Here is a 26,681-nt window from a genome sequence, read left to right as displayed (position 1 = left end):
AGCAGCATTAAGCTTTCCAAACAGATTTTCTCTTCCTTATCAATAAAGTGCTGCACTGTGAGGTCAGCAGCTGGGTAGTACCGTGCTGACGTCCCACCCTCAGTTCTAAAGGACCTGAAGGAATTATTGTGTTCCCCGAAATCATGCCCTTAGCTGACTCTGTGTTCACAGAAGTGCACAGAGAGGTGATCCTGCAGGATTTGGAGTGTCACACCTGTTTCTCCAGTAAGGCACTATGTGGGAGCTTACAGGTGCTCCTCAGTATTTGCTATCAAGCAAAATTATTCTAGAGTGCGTCTTTTTGAACATTAAAAAAATACAATTGCTGCCAGACAGTGTAGTCCTTTGTATGGCTGTGGAGTGGAGCCAAATCAGGAGATGTGTTTTCATCCATCCTTTTCAGTGTCATTTGCTGTGTGTTTCACTCTTTCTTGATTGCCTTCTCCTCTTCTTTGGAGATCAGCACAAAGGCTGAGCAGTTCTCAGTCCTGCTGCAGCTTCTGAGTGCTCTAAATCTTTCCCTGAAAGTCTGGTCTGGGGTGAACTTCACCCAGAAAACATTTTAATCCCAGGAATTTTCTGTATCCTTAACAATGCCTAGATCTCATATCCCCTCCGTACAAGGAACCATAGTAGGCTTCATCCTCTCACCTGTGCAACTCCTGGGATAACCTGGCTACACCAGAGTTGTTTAGGATTGAGTTTGGGTTTGCAGATCTCAGACTGAAGGTGGAATTGGAAAGAAGAGACTGCTTTCTGTTTTACAGTCTGAGTTTAACTCCTGATAAATAGATTAGACCATGCTCTTTTCTGTGGTATTCAACATGGTTCCAATCTTGTGTCTTGAGTAATCCAGTTGGACGGGGTGATCTCCAGAAGGGAAGGGCAGGGAAAGGGGAGAAGGAGAAGAGGAAAGCAAGGGGAAAGGGAAAAAAGAAAATAACTGTGACTTACAGAGATTTCCAGGGACAAGAAAAATTTTTTTTCAGACACTTCTTTGCTTTCAATGACTCTAGTAATCTTTATTTTAAGAGTTGTGTCCTTTTTTATTTAGAAAATATTATATGTCTTGTACTCAGGTAACGATTCAACTCTATATGGAGTCTGGATGACTGTGACTAAATTCAGTTTGAAGTGCAAGTTAAGGGATGATTTTTACAGTTCAGCCACAGCTTTCTTAGGTTGTCTGTGGGTTATGGAATTTGCTTCACCAGTGACAGCATTAACAATGCACGCCTTATTTACAAGAGGTTTCTAGTGATACCACAACTGATAGAAATCTCTGAAGTTCCACTGGTCTTAATGGAATTATTCCAGATCTAGTTGCAGATCTGATCTGTTACACAGCCCTCCATATTTTAAATAACCATTACAGTTTAGAGGAGTTTAAGTAAATTCTGGGACTCATCACTAGGAGGAACTATTATAATTAAGATGCAAACCCCCACTTTTCCAGAGTTAAATCAGGATCTATATTTGTTAGCAGCAGCTAGACTGAGTCAGCCACACTGGGGAAGATGCAGAGACACCATATACATTTATTTCCCTTCCCCCTCGTACTGTTTTTAAAACATTTGCTGGGTTCTGTAGCTCTAACTCAAAATTAGAGAAGTTAAGAGACAGAAACATTTTAAGATCATGTGGTATATTCTCCATCCTGTAAATGCACAAGTTGAAGAAATGGTTGCTTTACGAGTAGAACAGAAAGAAATCTTTCAGTTCAGTAAAAACTTCTAAAACACAATAACAGAGCCTGGACTATATCATATTAGAGAATATATTGCTTACCTCACTGAAGTAGATTGAGGGTATTCATGACCACTGGTGAATTCCCTGGTGTGTAGTAATCTCTGATTATTTGCACCTGAAATTCTTCACCAGCATAATGTTCTGTAGCTGAGGCTTATATAAAGTTCAGTTTTTATTAATTCAACCTTATAAGCACAGTACTTGCTTCACATTCGTGATTACAATTATTTATTTAAGTAGAAAGAGATATCTAAAAAACACTGTGTGGATTATCCTGAATCTCAGAGGGCTCTTTTATATACAATATTTAATGAGCAATCTACTTTGGAAAATAACTAGATTTATTGTGGGTAGCAGTCCTTTATCCAAGTGATGTGATATAAATACAGTTGAAGCCACTTTTTAAATTATTACAATAATAGGAGCACTGAAAGAAATAAAAAAGATTTTTTTTTTTTGTATGGCAAGCCATAAAATGTACAATGGTGCAGCAGAATGAATGAGAGCCTGTTCAGAAAGGAAACTTTCTGTGCACCAGAAGGCTAACTGCCGAAATAATGGAGCCATTCACAAATATATTTTTTTGTGTAGCAAATAATAAAATAGTTGGACAATGAAGTCTCCTCAAGTGCATAATAAATAAAGAAATTAACCACAGAAAAAAGAAAAAAGGGAAGCAAAATTCCATCTTCAGGATCATGGTTGAATCAATTAGAAAATATTTGTAAAGGCTGATCCTTTGCAAGTCTGTGTGTGCCCCAAAGGCTGCTGATGCTCACAGGATGGAGCATTTTCTGGACTCTTCAAAGAAGCTGAGCCCCAAGTGAGCATCAGTTTGGGGCACTCTGTAAAAAAGGAAATACTTAATCGAACGGGGAGTTTCGATCCAGTCTGTCCTGAGCACGTAAATACTCAGCCAGCAATTATTCTCTTGCTGTTCTTCACATTCAGCATTAGTTTTGGGCACTTTTTAGATGTGTTCCATTATCTACACCTAAAACAGGGGGCCAGTACACTACATTTCTTATCATATTGCATTATTGACACTGTAGTTAAACCAAGGTGGTATTTTAAGTCTAAATCACATCCTTCTGTGGTTTATGTATTTATTAAAGGACTTAGGTGTATTTAATATATTCTTTCCTTCAAAGGTTTGGAATGAAACAGAGTGGACAGAATTACCTTATACTTTTTTTTCCCCCATTTTTATTTATGGCCTTTTAGAACCAGAGTTCTGAAGATTTACAGGTGGCAGGAGATTTAGGTGCTGTGCTTGTCCTGCTCTCCTGGTAGGCCTAGTAAATTGTGAGCTCTTTCAGGCAAGGGCTCTCTGTTCTTTGCTTCAACAGAGCTCAGCAAAATGGAGATCTGCAGGGTGGCAGCCTTGGGTACAGTCCTGATCCAAATTAATCCTGGTCAGAGTTAGTCTTGATCACAATTAGTGATCCTGGGCTTGGCAGTGAGGTCCCTGTGCAGGGGTGAGGGATGAGCCCTCTCCTAGATCACACAGGAGCAGTCTGTAGGCATTCCAGCAGCTGCAGGTATGGGAGGAGTTTCTGCTTGCATTATGGTACCTGTGTAAGGTTGAGAAAGCTGCAAAGTCAGATATTTGGTGCATTCACCCCTCCAGTGTCCTTGCTTCTCAGTCTCAGCAGCACAGAGCAAATTGTCCTGGAATACGTCCTGGCTATTGCTCTTGAGTGAGGAGTGGTGAAAAACCAGGGAAGGATTTTGCCTAGTGGGGGAGCACAAGACAGTCATAATTTATTGCAGGCTTGCCTGTCATGACTAATGGACTCAGCCCCTACTAACTGAGCTGTGGCACCTAAACCGAGTATTTTTCCTCCCTCAATTTGGACCAAACCGCATACCTGGCAAGAAAGACATTCTTCTTTTTTCCAGGGTAGATTGCTGGGCTGTGAGATGAAGGGGGGCTTCAGGGATGCAGCCACCCCTGCACACGTGGGCCGTAGTTGGGGTTGCATGGCACCATCACTTCTGCCCAGAAGTTTGAGTTTCAAGGCACATGCATGAAAATATAACAGTACAAACTCTGTAATACCTCTGGCTGTCTTCTCTGTCCCTTGCTGTTCCTGGTTTATTTATCCTGCCATAATAAAATGAGTATCTAGCAGAGGCTGGGCAAACTGGAGCTCTGCAGAGATGTGCTGGGGGCTGCCATACTCGGTTAGTCAGGAGGATGGGCATTCCCACCTTACTCACTGGGATGGGGTGGGTACATCCATGCATCCATAAAATCAGAGCTATCCCACGACAAAGCCATGGGCAGAGTTGGGAAACATCTACAGGAAGGGTCTGCATGGACTGATTTTATCACAGAGGTTATTTAGCAACCTCTGCAGGAGGAGAGAACTGTTGTAAGAGGATGGGCCAGACTTTCCTCATCACTGAGCATTGTCGGGCACTGCAGGCCCATGAGGAACTGGGGTTTATAGCTAACTTTTTTTTTTAGTTTTAGACACTTATTTTTAGGCTTGGGTTTGCTAAATGGAGAAATTCCTCTTTTGGAACCAGCATGAAATAGCCATTTTCTGAGCATGTTCACAAAATGATTTACTTTTGATAGGAAGTTTAAGGGGGAAAAAAAAGCAGCCTCTTTAAAAGTCTTACATGTACCTTTCTGCCTAGATCATGGGCTACATAATAATTTTAGAAAGGGAACACAGTTCACATTTGAGGACTAAGTTAAAAAACCTTGAGTTTGAAATTCATAGGACAGAGACATTCCTGCTTTATTCTTATGGTTTGGCATCAAACCAGTCATATGCAAATTTTAAATTGCACTGCTAAATAGTTAAACAAGCAGATCTAAAGGGTGTAAGGTTCCCAGATCCTTTGTAATATCCACACGCAACTAATTTTATATCTTCTACCCATACATTTCGAATCACTTTTCTGATTTTATTGAAGAAAATGTCTGAAATTTTAATAGGAAGGACTTGAAAAAAGATAGTTGAATCTGGATAAAATATTCATAGATATAAGAACTTCTAGTTCCAGGGAAAGGCTGCTGGGTGCCTTCTTGACTGTTCTTCTAATTTCCTATTTTCTGTTTTCCCTGTTTTCTATGCTGTGTGTTTAAATAAACTCTTCTGGTTCTGTCTTTCACACATCATTGCTTTTTGCTTCAAAGGCTCCTTTTAAAAATTTATTCTTTGGTTTAATTTTCTTTTGAACATGAATTGGGCTTCACCAAACACTCTGTATACAGCTCACACCCACAAATCCTGAAAGCAGGGTTGATTCTGTCTACATGCAATTTTGTGTGTGGAGTTACTCTTTACTGCATTGGCTGACAGAGTTTCTGTTTTCAAAATAGTTTCCTTCATTGCTCCTTCTTTTATCAACCCCATGGTTGGGGCTGCAACTTTTCCTCCCTCGTCTTTGTGGAAAACAGACCACACTCCAGGTTTGCACGGAATCTCTTCCACCATATGTTTTTAGTAATTGTATAGTGAAGGGGGGGAAAAAAATCACTTTTCCCTTGTCAGACATTTCTAGCAACACTTTTTTCGTAAAGGCCTTCATCAGAAGTGGCTGAAATTTGAGCCTATTCATAGGAAGTCCTCAGAGAAGGTTAAGTTTGAGAGAGAAAACAGAAAATATGGCTGAGCTGTGATTGAAAAATCCCTCCTGAGCGCGCTGGTCGGAGCCTGGCCTCGCGCGGCGAGCGCTCTTTGTTTCCGCGGCACTGGAAGCAGTCCGAGCGCAGCGGAGGCAGCGGATGCCGTGTGCTGGCGGCTGCCAGGACAGCTTTCCAGAGGGTGTCATTTATTAGCCAGCCTTTACTCTGCTGCAAACTTTGCTTTGCACCGGCTTCTTTTTCTGCCGTTGCACCTGTGCCCTTTGGTGGGCAGTGGCTGCGCCTGCTGCGTGTCGATGAATCATGTGGCACTTTGTGTGCCTCCCTAACTGCATCTCCCTACTTCTGATTTGCTCTCATTTTTTAAGTCTTGTATGGAGGTAATTGTATCTCTCTTGCTGTTATTCCTTATTTCTTCCAACCTACTTGATGGTGGCAACTTAATAGTAGGGAATAAAGAAGAAAAATATCCCATTTTAAAAATACAAGACACTCGGTTGACAGAGGTAAACATGGCCCACACAGAAGGCAGAGGGAAAGCAAATGTTTATTTACCTTTTGGGATGAGTTGCTCAGATTGTAAATAATCCCATTAGAGTAGGAACAATCCTCTTGGATGGTGAGGTCTGTGTGGTGCGTGTGACCTTGGGACCAGTTTGCTGAGGCACCTGTGTCCTTACCTGAGTGGTAATGGGAATTAGTCTTAATATCATTAATAATTTGTGTGCTCCAAAGGGCTTTTAGGTACGGGAGGAAGTGATTAAGGAAAAGGTAGAGCTGATTCTTTGCTGTCTTCCCATGGTCTATAATGGGACCAGCACAAGGTCCTATAAATAGCTTTGAACATTTTAATCTGTAACATTTGGTGTAAATTGTAACTTTCAGAAACTTATCTTTTATGTGGTGCAGTTTGCTTTTATGTCCCTACTGTCTAATCTTATCTTCCCATGTGCTGAAATATAAAAATTCATTGCAATTATCTTTCCTGTAGTAAGATATCAAGCAGTTGGTACATTGTAAGGGGACTGGGTTGAAGTACAATCAACACACATTTTTTTGGATCTAAAAATACCAGTGTTCCAAAGGTCAGCTAAATGATAAATCCCGTTCTAAGTGTATATATAATACACATGAATGCACACTATAAATTTGTTTTATAGATTTTCATTGAAGTGCTTCACAGTCTGATGATAATTTCAAAACGTTTCGAGTTTATCTGAGGTCGCCGGTACAGCGAGCGAGGAGGGAGAGCGAGAGGAGGTGCTGTCCCTCTCGGCCAAGGGACAAGGAGCCTGCCTCTTTGGCTGCTGAGCATGGTGAAAATCCATCCTTGCTTTTCCCTAAAAAGCCAGTTGGACAACTTCTCCTGTGGCCAGTCCCTCCTGTTGATTTTAACAGGAATGGGCCCTGGTATCAGGCTCTTGAGTTCTCCTTTGTTTCCCCGAGAGCACGCAGGGTGAATCTGTGCAGAGCGCAGCTGCTGGAGCTTGTGCTGCCTTTCCTGTGTGGGCATTGTGATCCATAACCCACAATTTAACAGCCTTTCTAGTAGGGCAAGCACGGAAATTCTTCTAGAAGTGCTCCCAGAGCTCTGCTATCCCCTCTCGTGGTCTTTTTCTTTCCATGGGAAAAGGTGGATTCGACCAAGGCCCTGTAAATAATATAATTTGCTAGAGGCATTTTTAGATGCATAAATACTAAAATGGATTTTCTCTAACGTATAAGGAGGAGGAGACTTTTATTCCTTTCCAGCTGGTACAATTTATTCAAGTTTGGTGGTCTCAATATGTCTTTATTAGGAGTAACAGTTAAAAAAGAGGTAGTGGTCAAGGAAACTGAAGGACTCTCATCTGTTTCTCAAAATAATAAGTATTTTTAAGTAGACTCAATGTTTCTTGTACCGAACTAAATAAAGCATTCCAGAGTAAAATAAACACGCCTTCCCGTTTAGGCTTTCGTTGCTCAAGTCCTGCTGAAATTCGTGCTAAGAGGGCTGGAGAGTTTCCCTCCCTCCCTTTGGGGATCCCAATGTCCGGCGTTGTGTCCAGCCCGCTCCGTGCTCGGGGACAAACACAGCTGGGTGCTCAGGTCTGGGCTCGCAGGAGCTTTGGGAAGAGCTCATCAAATGAAAACGCCTCACGTGCCTCGTCTGCGTGACTGTGAGGAGCAAGTCGAGTTTTAGCTACGCTTTCTGAAGTGTTACAGGCAATACAGTTGCTCTTTTCACTGGATAGTGCTTACTTTTCTTTGGGATCACAAATATTTGAATACAATTATTCAGTCAGCTGGACATCTTTTTCCTCCCATTTCTGCTCGAACAGTAGTAGAATTTAGTGTTGATTTAAAAGACTTGTCTGCCTTAAAGCAGATTGCAGAGTTTGCACACTGTGAATTGTAATTAAAGTGTAAGGGGTGCTTATTATGTCAACAACTGGCATGAGAACCCCCGAGCAGCAGGTGACCCCAAACATGTGACGTTTGTGACAGCTAGGATCCTTCTTTCACTGGTTTAGCAATCTGAAAGACCAAATTGAAAGAAGCCCAGAGGCTGTATATTTCATTAAGTCCCAAGGGAAGTGTGGGATACAGCTTCCTTCTGCTTTGCTGGGACGTAGCCAAAAACTTTCTAGAGGCTCTGTTTTTGACAGAGGCTTGCTGAAGGGGGGGGAAGGAACCTTCCACCAATCACCCATAGGACCATAAATTTGACATTTCCCACAGTTTCTTTGAGGCACTGATGTTGCTGTGTCAGCAGTATGTCCCGAATCTTGTGTTGTATTGTTTGAAAAGGAACAGTCAAACTTTCAGGGCAGCCGAAATGTTTTTCTTCATTGTCCAACAGCTCCTCTGCTGCAAAAAAAAAAAAAACAACCCAGGAGGACTGTAAAGCACACTTCTCCAAACAGGGGCTGCTTTTATCAGCAGTGGGCTCTGTGCATGCTGGCAGAGCGTGTGCTGCTCTCTGACGAGGCAGAAGAGTCGATAACATTTCGTCCATGTTACAGAGCAGGCAGGAGATTATCAGTTATACCCACATACGACCTGATTGCAGGAATGATAGGGAAAGGATCCTTATGAAAGCACTGTGCTAAGTCTCTCCCCGGTGTAATTCCAGTTGGGTTATGTCAAGAATTATCTTGGCCCAAAGGCTGAATTATATGGTGTGTAACGCAGCTTGTAATTTATTTTTAAATAATTCTGAGTTTCGTGTTAAACAAATTCTTTGGCCACAGACCCTGCCAGACAGCCCACCAATCTTTTTGTGGGTGACCTGTGGTGCAGCTGGAAAAGCCAGGCTCTTCCTGAGCCTCCACGGGAGAGCAGGGAGCGCTTGACTGCACGGTTCAGAGGGGGAAGGGCTTTTCATCTTTGATAAGAAATTTGACTTCATTTTTTTCAAGGGGTTTGAGAAACAGCAAATGTGTGCTCATCCTCTTCACTTGTAGTTTGTTACCGTCACACCCTTACTGACCTGTCCATCCACGCTGCCACTGCATGTCCTGCCAGCTGGTTTGTGTGCTGCTGATTCCAGATCCTTCCCTTGCCTCGGTGGCACCTCCATCACGTGATGGTTGAGGGGTTTTCATGCTCCCTACATCAGTTTACATTTATACATGTTTTTAATTAGTGGATGAAAGGTTTAGAATCCTTGACTCCCAAATGTGAGCATTATCACTTCTTCCACTGAGCTAGTAAGTGTTTCTGGTCAAGTCACTTAACCTATAGTCCTCATCTGCCTAGAGAGATGCTACAGTAACCAGCATTTTCTAAAGAAAAGAGATCAAGCTAGATAAAGATAAAATAAATTTAATAGTACTCCTTTTAGTACTTCTGTTTCAAAGGAGTATTTTGAGAATTATTGTTGATGTTGTTCTTTGATCTTGGATGAAAGATGCTTTAGAAATGTAAAATATCTTTGTTTTTTGTCATCTCAGTGGCTGTGAAATTTTTCTCAGAAATGAAATTTTGGAAAACACATGCAGAAGGTTTCGGTGTAGACTCAGTTGTTTAATTTTTTTCAGTAGACTTTCAGAAAAAAAAAAGTGACTGGGTTGTTTGTGATTACACATAGCACAGTGTGTAAGTGGAGATGGAGGTAATCTGGATTTCTTCATGCAACTTCCCTCATCTTGACATCATATTCCAGTGTTACTAAAACACAAATAAAATTACTAAAATGTTGTGGTTTTGAGGGTGGTTTGGAGCCCTTGCTGCCCACTCTGTGTGTTGCCATAATTCTCACAGGATTGCATTTTTATTTCTAACCCTACACGGGGAGTCAGTCGGACTGGAACTGAGACAGAATTGGGTCCTGAGAAGTGCTGGAACAGAAGCTTTGCCACCTCTCAGCTCTGGCCCAAGGCAGTGGTCGGCTTAATGTCTTTGCATTTGATTTCAGTGCATTCTGACAAAGAGCTGCAAGCAGCCTTTTCCCTGCCAGCAGAGAAATGGGTGAAAATCCTGTTAAAAATGGCAGAGGGAGTAGTTGTAAGTCAATGAGGTGGCCACATTTGGTCTAGTTGTAATTTTTGGATGACTCATTTCTTTTGAAAATCGGCTTCTAAGTGAACCCTTTCCCAAATGTAAGGCTGCACCTTTAACTTTTTGAAAGGGGTGTTTCTGGGGGAAAAAAAACCAAACAACATTAATAATGTTTTTGTCTGGGAAATTTTAGGGGGATTTTTTTGTCGAACTGAAGTTTTCAGGCTCTGTAATGTACTGCTTGCTAAAAGGCACACTCTACAATGCATTAAGTACAACAGAATATTCCTTTGCAGGATTCCCTTTGTTGCAGACATTATTTATGACATTTTAGTCAATATTTGCATGGCAGACTGTCCAAAATTATTTTGTTTTAGGCACATCACTGATAACTGGACCCATACTCTTTATCATTCTTTTACATTCATTAGTCACTCTGTAGTGTTTTTAACATTTTAAAACACTCATGCAATTCAAAGGAAAATAGATTTCAGCCAAAACGCCTTCAAAATTATCTTTTTTCCTTTGAGTTATTCAGCGATTTTTAACACTTCATATGTTTGATGTTTTTTTCTTTAGTCTCAGCAAGGCAAAGTTTTTACAGGCTTTGACTATGCTAAAGATAGGATTTTGATAGAAAAAAAAAATTAGGTAAACTGAACTTAATGTGAAAATGTTATCAGACGTGGTGTAAGGTGTAGCCAGCCAAAAAACCTGGCTATTTGCCTTCTGTGTAAAAGGTAATTTAAAAAAAAAATTACAACAAAACTAATTAGCAGATATTCTAATGCAAGAAAATGTTGCTGTTAGTAAAGTTTCTTCAATATGCCAGAAAGCAGATGGTGGCAATGGAATAGCGTTTTCTTTTGCCAGCTTTTCTATATGCTTTCTAAACCTGCAAGAGCTTTTGCTATTCAGTATTCAAATTTCTGACACTCTATGATCTTTTTCATCTTAAAACAGAAATAGAAACTGAAACTTAAAAATGTAATCAAGTCAAGCTGTCTGTTCATCAGATCATAACCATGGCTTTAAAAGTTTGATTAAAATTTCGTCTACGCAGTGTAGTTACGGGTTTGGAGAGCTCTGGACTTTTCTGGTTTTAAATTCCTTCTTCAAAATATAGATTTGCAGCACTGGGACCAAGTGAAAATGGATCTTAGGATGCATTTTCAGAGTCAACACATTATGCTGAATATTTTTTCAGGGGGCCAACTATATATACACCCAACTCTTTCCTGTATTTATAGTGATCCACTGTCCTTTGAGGTGTAGTTATAATTCCGTTTCTCCATGATTTATGGTGGTTGGCCCTCAGATTTTGCCGTAACTCGTGCCGAGCCTGCAGGATGTTACTCCTCTCCAAGTTTTAACTTTCTCTTCCACTTGCATGGCTTACAAACACAGCAGAAACACAGACCAAGTAGGCTGCCTACCAAAAGGCTGCTTTTTTTTCTGCCCGAGTCTGTGGTGTTGATGCCAACATGATACTGATGCAACAAAACACGTCCCGATTTTTATGGTAATTCTCAGTTCTCCTTCGCAGTCTACAATATTGTGAGAGTAGAAACAGATCCACAGAGCAACAGTCAGTGGCAATTCTTTGTGGGCAGAACCCTCTGACTTTACACTTGAAGAAAGGCTTTGGGTGATGGCAATATTTCTGCAATTATTTTGGGGGGAAAAAAGGGAAAAAGAAGGGGAGGAAGGAAAAAAAAGGGAGCTATCGAGCAGCTTTTTCTGCTGTATAATTTTATGTATCTGTGTATTTTTGCCAGCAGTTTAATTTTGTATATAGCTTAAGAAAACCTGAAATGGAAATTTTTCACATGCCACGTTGAACTCCTCGCAGTGCACAGAACAAGGAAAAGACATCTGCCAGAAAAAAAAAAAAGAAAAAAAAATTTGGCCACTACAACCAAATATGTACTTAAGAGGGACTGAAATGGGAGCCAAGAGGAAAAGTGTCAGGTACATCAAAATAAAAGAGTTGTGAAAACGGGACTGCAAGTGTGGATCCACAATAAAAAAATAGTACCTAAACTTTGTTTAGACTGCCTCATCTGTAACTTGTTATTAATCTGCTATTGACAGAATCTCCATGGAATATTAGTTCATCTTTTGTTTATTTCTTAAATAGCCACACATATTTTTATCATCAACATTGTTTTTCCTTGTATGAACTAGAATAATCCTGAATAGGGAAAATGGGCCCATTCTTTGACATATTAGTTCTTTTTAAGTATTCTTCACTCTGTTGGATGTATAGATTCCTAGATGAGTTTTCAGATGATCACAGGAAAATTTTACACTTCTCCTTTCGAGGAAAGAGAAGCGGGAGAGATTGAAAAAGGAGGAGGTTGGGGCTGGTGCCCAGTTTGTTGGTGTGGTAAAGGTTTTTCTTTGTTTTTGCTGGCTGGTGGAATCTGGAATGTCTGTGGCTGTGGAGAGACCTTAGGAATAGGCACAGACTGAAATGTAGGAGCGCTCTGATGGTCTCCACGATCAGCGTGGTTATCCGTGTGCTCTTAGGATGGCCAGCTCTGGACAGCAGTTTGTGAAGCGCGGGCTCGTTGTCAAGGCCTTATTTGGCTTTCTGATGGAGGGCAGTTTTGAAAGAAAAATCTGCTCTGGAGAATCTGGAGATCCTCCTTGGGCGTGACCTTGCGGCACCGCGCGCCTTGGCCGGAGGAAAGGCGCCAGCTCGCCAGCTCCTGCTTGGGATAAAGGATGAGGATGGGCACCGGCGCCAATAGCCTGGGAATACACAGCTCCCCGCCCAGGGTCCCATAAGGATGGGTTTGTCACAATAAATAAATAACAAGGGCATGGTGGGGGATAGAGATTAATTGGGTGGCTGTACGACCGCCAGTGGAGTCTCACCATATGGTGGACATAATCCTGCTTTGCTGATGTTGGTTTTCTCACCAGGGTAAAACGGCACAAAAGCAGGATGTGGGGTCTTTGACCAAAGCTACCAGATCTGCCCATCGCACAGGCTCGCCTCCACTTGCCTTTGTAGATGAAGTCAGGCATTGCAAAACCAGCTCTTTAGTCGCCCTAAATACTACTGTTATTGTTAAACTGAGATAGAAAATACTCCGGGGAGAAATGATTTCTTGTTTTTCAAAATAACTAATGAGAAAAAGAAAGGCAAGTGAAACAGAAGCCGAGAGTGACTGGAAATATCCCCTTCTAGGTGACTTTGGATCCACTCTTCCGAGTAATTTTCTACATAATGTGGTTGAAGGCTTCCTAAGTGGGCTCTGCCATTGCCATTGTAATGGCTGCTTTGGTGGGAGGGAGACTTTATTATCCAGAGCTCAAGAGCCCGGCCCTGTGCTTTTTACTCCTGTTAGTAACTGTGCCTCTCAAGGTAAATCACTTAACCTCTATGTGCCTCCTTCATCCCTGCATAAAGTGGGCATAGATATGCTCACCTTTCCCACAGAGGTGTTGTAAAGCTTAGTTTAATGTTAATAAGCTGTTTTAATTTTCAGGATAAAAGGATGTTCTATAAATATACATTACAAGTAATAATAGTTTTAATGTATGCCATTATTTTATAACAGTGCTTTTCTAGTTCTAGAATTTTTTTAGTGGCTTGAAATTATTACAGGATCAGTTTTTGTTAATTAAAGATTGACATTCGGGCAAAATTTGTTGAATTGTTCTATAAATCCAGGTCCTTGTGCACTGAGCATGCCCAGAGCTGAGCTCACCTGCACTTTGGGATCATCAGGACGGCCCTTTGGCTTTTGAAACAACTCTTTGATGCATGTGCTCAGAAGTTTGATGGCTTCTAAATAGAATGGTTCAAATATTTCAAAGCACTTGAGATTCGTATAGTGTGAAGCAATTTAAAATTATTGTACTGCAATTAATTTTAAATAACTGAGCACTGCATATGTCTAGAAACCCGTACAGATCCAAATGGAAGCTCTCTAAAAATTGAAATGATTCAATAAATTTAAATCACTCTGAAGAAATGGATGTAAGTACTGTAAATCATTTTGTGAGGGGGATAAGCAAATTTTTTGCAAGTGAATCTGAGGGTAGAGACTCTAATTAGATTTTTTATTTTGGGGTTTATGATGATGAAATGTAGGTTAATATATATTTCCTAGGGATATGAGGGCAGCTCTTGTTGATCCATATGGTTTCTTGTAGCTCTTACATAGGCTGCTTTTTTTTTTATTTCTCAAGATTACAGAAACTTAGCAATCCAACTTTGCACATATTTTTTTTCCATTACAAATATCTTTCCCTCCAAATCTGTATAAAAAGACATGAGAAAAATATTGGTCCACAGCTAGAAATGCCAAGTGTATTTTTAAATGCAGCTAAAAAAAAAAATCCTGCAGAATTAAAACCCCGTGCAGCATGGAAGCTCACATTTTGTGGAGTTGTGCTGCTCAATCAATATGAATTTTTATATGCCTCCATCACTGATTCAGGTACAACCTGTATCTGCAGGTACCAAAGTGGATTATTGCCTGATAGCTGTTCGTTAGCTGAGAGCATGTTCTCTCTCCTTCCCTTACAGATGTATTAGAAAGATGCTATCTCGTTGTAGGGAGGCTGCTAAAAATATTGATGCGAGACCTATTGGGAAGTAATGTCATTTCCATTGGCTCCAGCTCAGCTCCAGGAAAATCCGCGTGCCGCTTCCTCCTCCTGCCGTCGCGCCACGCGGGCGCGTGCGGCTCCCCGTGCCCCGGTGCTCCCAGCTCTAGGGTTGCAGTTCTTCCCCAGTGCCAGGGCCAGAAATGAGAACTTGGTGCTGTTCTCCTGACCCTTCCATTTCACTGTGTCCCCAACAGGCACAGGACAAACGGGGCAGCGTGCTCCCTCCTCGCGCAAGCGCCCGGCTCTGCTCGTGGCGCCAGGGCTCCATCGGGAGACGTGGCCACCTCTTGGCAAAGGGCTCCCGAGGGTCTGCCCGCTGGTGTCGGGGTGTCCCAGCTCCTCAGGGTGGGACACAGCCCTTGGTGGCCGAGGGAGCCACTCTGCCAGGCCGCTCCTGGTCATTGTGCTCTGGGGAGGGAAATTATTTCTGGGTTTGCTCCATGGCTGGTGGGCTCTTCCTGGCTGGAGGAGCCACGGAAAGCGAGAGGGGCCCCTCAGCAGGGTCTTCCTTAAGGCCTTACCTTACTTTTAGACAGTTGTCATTATCTTTGTCTAAAGGTCATGGCTAAATTGAATAAAAGGAAAGCTGTGTGTTCCTGTCGATGCACAATGGCAGTATTGACTTTCGTAATCCAGTTTGCTGAGGGGTGAGAGAATTAAATTAGATATCTAAGCACAGAAATTGAGAGCCTTTGAAAACAAAGATAAGGAGACAGCCTGTATTTTCCTTTTCCTGGGAGCTCTGGGCTCAAGATTTTGCAGGTGTGTCATCTGATCCATGGCTTGCATCGATCAAAACTGTGCCAATGCATATTTAATTAGCAAGGGGACCCTGGATGCATTATGGCCATCATCCCTATATTGAATGGACTGTCAGACTTTCTGAATGCCTCCCCACCCCCCCGCTTCGTTGTTTGGGGAGCTTCTGCATTTTGTCTGAGCAGCTAAAAGTTTCTTTGTTTTTAGCTGGTGATGCATACAGCACCACTGAGGAGAATACAAACAAGTAAAGTCCTAAAGTGTTTATTTTGTCTAGGAAAAAGGGCTGAACCAATTTGAATCCTTTGGGTAAGGGATTTTTGTATCTCTTGGAATTAAAAAAACACAGTCGCACGATGTTTACTTTAAGAATATTTTATTATAACAAATAAAATCTGTGCTGTGGGATTTCTTAAGGAAGCCTTTGATGACAATTTGAATTAAGTCAAAATTAACGTTTGCTACTGCAAAGGAATAAATAGAAAATGTTCCAGAAATGAATCAGTAAGCAGGAATCAAAGGCTGTAAACTGTTTTAAAAACAAACATTTAGAAGTGAATCAAATACTTGTTTGTAATATCAAGGAACAAATATGGGAATACACAGATTCCCCACATTCTAGGCTATCACACGATAGCAGTAAATCATTTATGGGCTTGTGAGAACAAAGAAAGTTGATTTAAAATGAAACCATTTTGATACAGCTTTAGGGTCTCGCAGGCTCTCGGTGAAGTTTCGCCTCCTTATTCCCAGCGAGGAGGGAAGTGAGGGGGAATTTCTGCAGCCAAAAAAAAGTTAGGCGGGGAGTTGTGGAGATCTTTGTTTGCGTCCACCTTGGTACAAAGCCGGCCCAGCAGACAGAGTGTTGCCTGATAAACAGATGTAATACACAAAGTCTGCTTACAATACCGAGCAACAGACTGTGGGCACATGTTTTGGGCTCATTCAAACTCATCAGCATAGTCTAGCTGGCTGTTTTGTTGCTAGTCTGCTTACGGGGTAGCTTAGGAGCGTCTTACTGGTGAAGTAACAAGGAGGGTTTTTTTGCCACAAAAGTTTTGTGGCAGGGGCTGATGGGAAAATCATTTGCATACATCTTGTTACAAAGGCTGACTACTTCCTGGCTTAGACAAAGTGTTGCCTGATAAACAGACTTAACACACAAATGTCTGTCTGGAATAAACAACAGCAAGCTTTGATTTACATTTCCATTATCAAAGATAATCTCTTTCCCAGTGTACAGGAATTAAGAGTCCTCGCCTTATTAAAAAAAAAAACAAAAAAGAAAAACCAGGCTGGCACCACAGGGATTTTACCAGTGCAGAACCTCGTTGGGGAGCCGTGGGGATGGGGTGTACAGCGCAGGGGTATGGAATAAAACTGGGAATCTGGTGCTGGCGTGTACATGTGCGAAGGTGAGGTAGATGATAATGAAGGACTTTGAACTCCCTATAAAAGTTGACTTGAAAGCAATGGCTGGAATAAAATGGAGAGCCAGGCCTTCCTTTAAAGAAATCCTAGTAGCCACCAAAATCTCCGTAAATAATAATTGTAGCATATATGGAGTGACCCCTATGTGTTTATATTATAATGTATAATGAAGGGAAAGTGAGTGTAAAAAAGCCCCAGTCCTGGTGCTGGTTTCTGTTTGTAAATCCCTTAAGCTCACCACATAAGACTGTATATAAAAGAGCATGATTTCAATTTTTTTTTTTTTTAATGTATATAAATCTTTGGAAGAATCCATGCCCAAAATTATAGATGAAAAATTTATTGCATGAACACAACCCAGCCATATAAATTTTTTATTACAAATAGGGCTCTGAAACTTGAATAAAATATGTCAGTTTATTATACAGTATTCCCCCCACCCCCAAAACATGATGTGAATGGGAAATTTAACTTGTGCACTTCTGTGGTGCTCCTGTGAGGTGCTGGGCTGGTGGTGGAGGAGGAGAGGACCCTGCTGTATTTCACTGCAGGGCAGGCTCAGCAAGGGCAGTGGCGGTGCTGCCTTGCTCATCTGGCATCACCGGTCATTTTTTTCCTGCACTGTGCGGGGATCACCTTTACTGTTTCCAGGATAGATGTGTCTGCACCTGTGGTAGCTCACGGGCTGCTCAGAGCTCAGGTTCTGCTGGGGAGCTGCTCTACAGAGGGAAAAAATGATCTTGGCACCCACTCACTGGGTCTGCCCAAACCAGCAGACGGTGAAAAGGGTCACTGCCACCCCAGTGAATTCCAGGCTGGATTCAGCCTGCCCTGGAAAACACGGCGTGTTTTTGGGAGTGCTCCACAAAGTGTCCTGTCTGTCCCCAGTCAGGTGGCCATGGAGTGGTTTAGCAATGGGAAGTGCTGTGGCACTCAAAAGAGGCTTTTTTGGTGGAGGAGTGCAACAACACTTCACCGTCTGTGTCACGGTCTACAAAAAAAGAACAACATTGTCAGTCTGTTGACATTGGTCCTGTCCACGGGCCAGACTTTCCTGGGAAGGTTTTATTCTTTCCAAACAATGGAGCGCTCCCTTCCAGTGCCGCCAGCCCTGCTTCCATGCAGCCGCCGTGCAGCCCAGCTGGAGCTGTGCTCCTGCTGCAGCTGAAAAGGAAAACTGCAGCCTGAAAAGTCCAGAGCTTCCGTCCCGGAGCTGGAGGTCCCTGCCTGCCTAGGGTTTGGGACCAGGCAGATCTGGGGCTCGCTCGTGCTGTGGTAGCATATGCTTAAGGAACAGATCCAAAGAGGAACAGAGAATAGAGACGTGATAGGAAATGCTACTTTGAAAAACTAGCCTGTTTTGTTGTTTGCGGGTTTGTTTTTTTTTCCTTTATCCCTTAATCATAATTGATTCTTGGAAGTGGAGAGTAAAATAGCTTCAACGTGTTTTTTTGATCCTGTTTGCCATGGTTGTGGTTGATACCAGATCCCCTTGAGCTTCTCTTGACCAGTAACCTTGAGCCCAGTGCACAGACTCACTCAAACCCCAGCTAGCTCAGGGTTAAAAATTCCAACCACTAACTTTTCTCTAACTAAAAAAGCCCCCAAATAAAACCCATTGTGCTATTCAAGGTTAAGCTTCCTTAAACATTAAACTAGATTCCTTGGTGATTTTTTTTTTTTTTAATCAGCAATCTTAATAGTGGTTCCTCACTATAATATTTCCAACTCCATCTGAAATCATTTAAATCCTCCCCTTAATAACATGCACTTTATTGTAATATACAGATTCTTTGGCTTCCTACCAGCCTTAGCTTAAGGCACCAATGAAACTCGTTGCCGCAGGGGGCCGTGGATTCAAGAGGGGCTCGCATCTACTGTATATTTTGTTTTGTATGTTTTCCAATGGCTCTAATTATTGCAGGTGGTAGAATTTAACTGGCAGTGTTGTTGCTAAAGAAAATAGGCATAAAGTGTATACTGTTTTGCAGAGTGTCTATCAAATATATAGAAAAGAGAAAATCAAATGAATTGTTAAACTGCTCTATAGTAAGTGATTTTATTGATTTAATGCAAATACTTATGAAAACGATCTTCCATTTATATCAATTATGTATGGGCAAGAATTAATTTATTCCTCCGGTCACCTGTTTGGCTAACTGACTCAGCAGGACCGACATTCCCCCTCCTGTCGTAGCCGAGCCCGCAGAACACTAAAACGTTCAGAAAACTGGAATTTGAAAGTTTCCATGTGCAAAACAACAAAAAAGCCCTGACAGGAGTTAGTGCCAACTGCTGAAAAAGCAGAGAGCGAGTGGTGGAGGCTGAGCAAGACTCCCTCGTCCTAGGCAAGACTGTAAAACACAATGGCTCTGATTTTGCCAATCCCTTAACCATGTGGCGGCACATTTATGTGTGCCGGATCATCTGCGGCATCTGAATAAAATCAGGGAAGCAAAATTCTGCATATAAACATTTTGGCTAAGTGCCTCAACTCAGTCTTCTTATCTGGGGTTTCCACAAGATGCCACCTTGCATAACAATGCTGAGCACACGCTTGCCCAGTCCATGTTTTCGGTAGCCTCCCGTGATCCCCACCGCAGGATTGAGTGGCTTTAATTCCACCTCATCCTGTGTTTTACTGCCCTGTGCCTCTCCATGAAGAATAGTGCTTAAAGCTGTGTTGTCTTTCCCTGGGAAATTAATATTTAATTTCAGCAGAAGGGGCGGGTTGCGGGGAGGCAGAATTAGGGAAAACGCTCTCGCCGGAGCCGAGGTGATAAAGGGAGAAAGTTAGAGATTCGGCGTGCAAACAAACGTCCTACGGCCAGTGGAGCCCCTCTTGTGCCACTAGCCTTGGTGTTGGGAAAGCAGCACTCGAGGCAGACAAAAGTACTTTGTTTGTTCCTCCCAAGCCAGGAGCAGCTCGGGCTGTGTGTGCTGCCCACCGGCTGCAGGGCTGTGCTGGAGCCAAGGTGCCAGCGCCGAGCCCGGCTCCCGCGGGCGGCCGCCACCGCGGCCCTCTCGCCGCCTCCCTGGCTCCTTCCAAATTTTAGGAAAGGGAAACATGCTCCTAGTCCCACATTTCAGCAGGAACTTCTCCAAATCTGTAAATTTTTGTGGAATTCCGAGCCTACTTGAAACATAAAGCCCAAACTCTGATTGAGCCATGGCTGGCTGGGAGGGAAAGTAAAACCTAAAAAATAAGCGAAAGGCGAATGCCCGCCCTGTAAAATGAAATCCGTTGAATGTTGACTTTGAGTGTTAACTAAATATTTTACATTCCTAATATTTTACCTTTGTTTCTACCTTTGCGGTATCGGAAAGGCAAAACTTCTTGCCAAAATCCAGAATACAGCAGCGCTGTGCGCGTTACCCCCATGGTGTATCTGCTGGCACTGACTTCAGCTTCAGGGAGAGATAATTCAGTAGATCAATATTTAAAACAAAATTGCAGAAGTGAGGGGGTTTTTTTCCCCCCCCCTTAGCTTCATTGGCAAAATTATTAAAAATAATAAATACAAAAGAGAAGAAATGGATTCTGGGACCACTGGATATATTTCACTTTTTAGGGGAATTTAATTGATTTTAAATAGAAGTATCATGACTGAAGCTTTCTTTGCTAAATATTCTGAGTGATTATATTCTGAAATTCATCAAGTTTTGTTTTGTGGGTGCTTTTTTTTAACTTGTAGTTTTTAATTTATACAAGATTGTCCTCTAAGCTTCTATGAATGATACCTAAAGCAGACAGTCAGCAGGTAAAAAAAAAAATTTGAATATTTAAAATAGGCATTTTCTTTATAGTGCTCTGTGGTAATTAAAATCTTCATTTGCTTAAAAGCAAGGAACCTTTTTAAAGCAATAAATTAGCATTGCTTGACCCAAGGTCACTAGTAGTACTGCTTCTTCCAGCACTATTAATACCTCAAAGAAAAAGAAGGGGTGGTGTTATGACTCTGTTGCAATAGAAGTAAGATTTTCAATTTAATCACAGTTAAGTGTCGTGACATTTTGATCTTGCATTGACTTCTCACTGAAATGTGGTCAAATTTCAGACAGCTAGTTCCAAACTCTGCAAAGTCAAGGTGAAGTCAGAAAATGGGTTCTGCCACAGTGAGGGGTGGTGTTGAGGCATTAGCAAGTGGTTTCATTGCCTAAGTTTTGTTTCACAGCAAAAACTTTTTCTACAGGAGCAATAAATTCCAGAACAATTTCTGGGGAAAGGGAAAAAAAATGTATTAATTGCAAAAAAACAGTTATTTGAGGGATTTCTTAAAAAATATTTTTTCCCACAGGTAAAGAGACTTTTTTTCATAGTCCATAGTGACAGAAATAATTAAGAAGGAAAATACTATTTGACTATAAAGCTTCTACTAAGAATAATTTTTGGACCAAAGAGCGATCATCTTCACATAAAGTAGAGTTAATAATGTGTAAAAAATGCACAACACTCATATTTACACACACCCTTTTATAGATCATTTTATTATTTTAGGCAAATAAATTTTGCTCGTTGGAGAGTGTTAGCTGGGAGGCTGTGGGATTATTTACACAAGTTCTAAAGCAGGTCATCCAGTATCTGGACTCACTTATCCCACTGGAAATCACCACCAGCACTGTGCATTTTAGGGATCTTGTGGTGCTGTAACCACTGCGAAAGCACGCCAAAAAAATCAGCTCTTCCCTCAGTTTTGCAGATTTTGTTCCAGAAATGTGTAGCCAACAATCTCCACGACTATGTAGGGTTGCTAAGTTACCTTTCTATGCCTGCTTGGAGATATGTTTTGAGACTTTACTATGTGTTGGAGTAAGGCTCTGGTTTGTATACAACATAGAGGCTGCATTATAAAAAAACATGTAGGAGAGTCGTTTAAATATGCCTTCTTTAAAAAGAAGGATTCTGAAAGCTTAATTTATGCCAACACACACACCCCAAGCACTCTGTGTAGTGCCACAAACAAGATTCCCTTTTTTAATTTTTTTCTTTTTTTTTTTTTTTTTTCTTTTTTTTTTTCTGGCTAGCAAACGTATTACCTAGGCACGGGACTTTTGCATTATCATGTCCTAGTGCAACACTCCTGTCCTCAGTTTGTACTCTCAGCCTTTTGAGGAAGTCTGGCGCCTCTGATCTATTTTCCACAGCAGACCCTGTAATTTTTGGCTGTATTTTATGTTTTTCAGATTCAAGTCAATCTGAAAGTCCCAGCCAGCCAAGTGAAGCTGATATTAAGGACCAGCCAGAAAATGGTAAGTTCTTACCTGCTGCTCCTGCTTTGGGATATTACAAAAGCCCATATTTATAAAGATTTTTTTTTTTCCCCCATGTCTAATATAAAAAGATGATTCAGAATAATTGACATGGGTTGGCTACAAATAGGTTGTGCACTCTCCTCATAGTTAAAATGCTACTGCTTCACTAATCTGAGGTAGCATTTCTTTGTCCAGTCCTGGAGAGAGATTTTTTTTTTCCCCCCTTTAAAATTAATTTTAATTAGGGAGATGCCATTAAAGAGCCTGCTGTATGCAACCCTTATCCTTATTCCTCCATAGCAAAGGCTTTCAGTCCCTGGGCCTTGACCTTCAGGGGACTAGATGCAACAGGAAAAATAGGTCAGGGAGGTTCAGCTGCAGCTCCTAGGTGCTTCTCCAGTGGCAGTGGCTGGAGTGGAAGCATTGGAAGAACTGGAACTTTTGGAAAAACTCATATTCTCTGCACCAGGACAGATTCAAAGCAGAAGCAATGGCTTCTGCCCGACCAATGGCTTGCTTTGTAAAGCAGCCTGGAAAAAAAAATCATTCAATAATAGTGGATTTCTGTGGGGACTTTGTGTGAAAAGATGACTGTGTGTGTAATGGAACAGCTTCTCTTCCCTTTTGTGCTTAGCTAAGGTAGACCTCAACAATTTTTGTTGGCCCATCAGCCATTGAGTTTTGCTTTACTACTTATATTTAGGACTTACAAAAGGGATGATTATTAGTAGTAGGATTTTTTGACTTCTTTTATCTATAACCAGGACTTTTTTTTTTTTTTTGTTAGACCTAAATGTAGATTGTGTTATCCACTGTACTTGGGGTCTACTCTGCAAGAAAGAATCTGTGTGAAGGGTTTGTGCCTCTGAAGCCCTGTCACCATTTCTGGGATGTGTTAATCCATATAGAAGTACTGTACCTGTAGCAATACATGTGTGATTTCCCTTTCACAGAGCAACCAACTGCTCTGCCTTAAACCCCTACAAGGGACAGTGAGGCTGAGGGGTTTCATCTAGACTGCTTTGGGGTTAGGGTTTGATATTAAGGGAAGGGGAAGAGGTTTAGGTACATAAAAACCTTTGAAGTACCAGAATGAATCACAGGACATGGAACATAGGGCTCATTGGGCTGCTGAGATTTTGGCTATTTGGGCTCCTGTGTTTTCCTCCCATTAGATATGAAAGGTTTCATATTTTGATAGATTTTGTGCTCTTCATCTCTAAACATTCCATCTTAAAACATTGCTGTTGTTTCTGAAAGACAGCGCCTAATTTCCCTTATCAATCCTGTTCACAGAAATTCTAATTTGTAGCCAAAGGATTGCAAGGTTAAGAGAAGAACTGACTAAACTGTGATTTTTGTTCTGCCAATTCTGCTATTTTTTTTTTATGGGGAATATGTTGCCTGTGTTTATTAAATCATATTTTAATTTAGAATGTATTAGGCACCAAGCATGTTATTATTTCGTGTTTAGATAATATTCTTTCGCAGCTATTAAAGCACAGTTCATCTTACCCTGCAGTTTCTTAGTCTTTAACAAAGCTTGCTACTCAACAACTGCCCCCAAAAGCAGCAATGTCAGTGTTTAATAATGTAGAATCTGTAAAAGCCTAGTGAAATGAAATATCTCTGATTTGGAGCCTGAGTCTTCTCTGTAAAACAATCTTTTAGCAAATTCTTGGAACTTTGCTGCTGACCTGCAAAAGGTACTTGGTTTTAATTATTTTTTTTTTTAATAAACAGGGATTTTTCTCTCTTTTTTTTTTTTTTTCAGTTTTACTGAAGGGTATTTTTTCCCCAGCACAGCAGCAGCAGCAGCAGCAGCAGCCTGCTCGCTGGCTCTGCCCCTTCTGCAGTGCGTGTGTGGGAGATTTTCTGAGCCAGAGAGTTGGCCCTGAAGGGCTCCTTCCCCCCGGGCAGGCTGAGCTCATTCCCAGCACACACAGCCCCCAGCTCCGGGGTACCCAGCACAGATCAACACAAATCTGCAGCTCTTATCTCCTGGACGTGAGGATGAAAGCAAAACTGCAGCCTTTAGAAAATGAAAAACTGCACGCACAGGAATGGACACAATAAATCATATTAACTGCGTTGTTCTACACTTGCTGTAGACCCACTTCCACAGGGCCTGATCCAAATCCCTCAGGAGTCAATGGGAGGCTGGTAATTGATTTTACTGAGAGTGGGAATGAGCCCACACAGAGAGGAATTTTTTTTAAATTTTTTTTTTTAAATTTTTTTTTTTTTTTTTTTGGGGGGGTAGAAGAAAAAATAGAATCGTGAATAATCTCATTCCCACTGATGCCAACAGTGGAGTGACCAGATTGAGGGCAGATTTGGAAGCATTTTTTTGCACGTGTTTCTGGAAGGCACAAAGGAGTGTATCGATTCAGTGCTGCCTTTTCCATGCATGCATTCCTTCATTTTAAAAAAATAAATCTTTAAAGGCCTTGTGAGGGTTATACAGCCTCTCTACTTGCCTGTTAATATCCTTTCTGTTCCACTCCATAAATTCTAGAGCTATTTATTATACACATATATTTTGCATACCTTGAGTAATGTAGGTTCAGAAGGGTCAACTATACGGCCCTGAAAAAGAAGGCCTCCTACTACAGATTTTAATTTATCATCCCAAATTGTATGTGTTGTTTTGCAAAGCCTGTATGTCTAACCTTCATGAAGTGAAGTTCATGGGAAATAAAAAAAAGCTTTTCTTTTTTAGAGCCACTCCTGTATTTTTCCTAGTGGGCTTTGCTGGTTCATTTTCTGGAGCAGGATCATCACAGACAGGGAAAGTGGTGACACCTTCTGCTCTTAGTGGTGCCTTCAACACCAACTCTGGTCTTTCCCTCAGCCTTCATTAAGCCAGAATAGTTTCCAGGCAGTCATCCAGCCACCACTGCAAATATTTAACAGAAATATGAAGCATTTAATTATTTCTAAGGACAGAGATGCAGCAGGATGGCCATGAAAAGCAAACATGCTTGTTGGTGCATGGACAGGCCAAGGTCCAGATGTTTTGTGCTGGAGCTGGGGGTAAAACTAACACAGTGCTGCTCTGTCACCATGGGAAACAGCTTTTTGGGATGAGGCAGAAAATCCAGAATTCCTCCACTTGTTATATGGGTGAGGAAATTTGCAGGAGGAATAAGGAAAGAAGCTAGCGACTTCACCTGAAAGGCAAGAACATTTTTTGATGCCCTGATATTTTGCTCAAATGAGGGATTTTTTTCTGACTAGCTGGGTGGAACACCCATGTGGAAAATTCCCCACTTTTGTAGTTGCCTAATGGTATGTAAAAGCTTCATTTCAGTTGGCACCACAAAGTGATTTTGCAATTCACCCAATCAAAAAAAAAAAAAAAAAGAAAAAAAGAAAAAAGGGGGTTATTGATTTTAAAAGCTTGTTAAATGCACTGGTTTGGTGTTGTGTTTTATAAACAAACTCGTTTTCAGTGAAGTGAGGATGACAAAATGGGTAGCCTGATGTAGTGAAGTGACTGCATGCCTGGGGATCAGGAACAACTGAATTCCCAGCTCAGCACTGCTGTGGACACTCTCTCAGGCTTTTATTCTCACTTTCAGTCGTGGAAACAGCTATCAGATAGGTTTTCTTTTTGTGAGTAGGATTATTTTAAACTTTTGTAGGGAAACCTTTTGCTCTTTTTGTCTGCAAAGTGGGGATGTTTGCCATCCTGGCCTTCAGAGGATATGAAAAGTCGGATTCTGCTCTGCTCCATCAGGAGCTGAACCCTGGAGGAAGGCAGGAGGAGGGAGCAGAGCAGTGAATGAGTGTGGATCAGAGCTGTGCTGCTGCTGTCACCAAAGGGATGTCGGGCAGGGTTTGTGTTTGATGTGGTGGCACTGGTGAGTGAGTAAGTGCAGAGTAAAGGTGCACACGAGGTGTGCAGTGCAGAGCAGGAGGATGCTGTGTCATTTCTGACAGCCTGCTCTCCAGCAGGGGACTGTGATTTGGTGGCTCAGAGTTGGTAGCACAGCACTCTGATTGTAGATGAGCGAGTTCTTTTTAAAGAAGTTGGTGAATTCTCCCGTCTCAAGCGAGCAGGGCAGCATTCACTATTACAGCTGATTGCAAAGTGTGCCAAATCCATTGCTCAAACAATTTCTGAAGAGGGAGAGGCGTTTTTCTAAAAAATAAAGATGCTTTTTGGCTTTAATGCAGTCTCACTGCTTTGAGCTGCAAGTACCTGAACAGCACTGCAGGAAATGAAAGGCACATTGTTCATTGAAACATTTAAAAAAAAAAGAAAGAAAAAAGAAAAACAGTGATGCACCGTAACTGGCAGAACTCGTTTTTCAGCCCTGCAGTAATTACACTGGACTTGTAAATATCATCTGTGAATTCTTTGCTTAAGTAGGGTTGGACTTGAGTATTAAACCTTAGAAAAATGTTTAAGTATATGCTTACTTTTCCATGCCTAGAAACAGAAAGGAAGAATTTCTGGCCCTTGAGCTGTGGGGGAAAGAGAAGGCCACAGTGGGAACAAATTTAAAGAGAAGTTTCTTCTTCTCCAGGCAAAGCTGGTCACAGAAGGCTTGATTTAGCTTTGGCTGAAAGGGAGGAGGAGATTAGGTGTGGGGAGACCCCTCTGCCCGAACTAACAGAGTCCAGTGCCTCTGTGAATGCTTTCCCTCTGGTCCCAAATGTGGCATTCCAAGCACTGGGATAGCTTGGGCCAGGGGAAGCTGTGCCTGCCTGGCCCGAGCCTTGGGCACTCTTCTCAGACTCACAGCTCGCCCTTCAAACCCTCATC

General features: G+C 41.7%; 1 protein-coding gene across 11 annotated transcripts in view; it reads left to right on the top strand.

Moving 5' to 3' along the window:
* The window catches only part of NFIA (nuclear factor I A), a 244,444-nt gene that overhangs the window by 110,682 nt on the left and 107,081 nt on the right, over positions 1-26,681 (top strand). For 10 of the 11 annotated variants that reach the window (XM_084211877.1, XM_084211885.1, XM_084211883.1 and 7 more), the window contains exon 3: positions 21,839-21,904. The exons of the other annotated variant lie outside the window; for it this stretch is intronic. In XM_084211877.1, coding sequence (XP_084068003.1) covers positions 21,839-21,904 — 66 coding nt within the window. The remainder of the gene's footprint in view (positions 1-21,838; positions 21,905-26,681) is intronic. 11 annotated transcript variants of the gene reach the window in all.

Source organism: Fringilla coelebs, assembly GCF_963513975.1.
Source record: "Fringilla coelebs genome assembly, chromosome: 9".
Lineage (NCBI taxonomy): Eukaryota > Metazoa > Chordata > Aves > Passeriformes > Fringillidae > Fringilla > Fringilla coelebs.
This window is presented reverse-complemented; position numbering and strand designations above follow the sequence as displayed.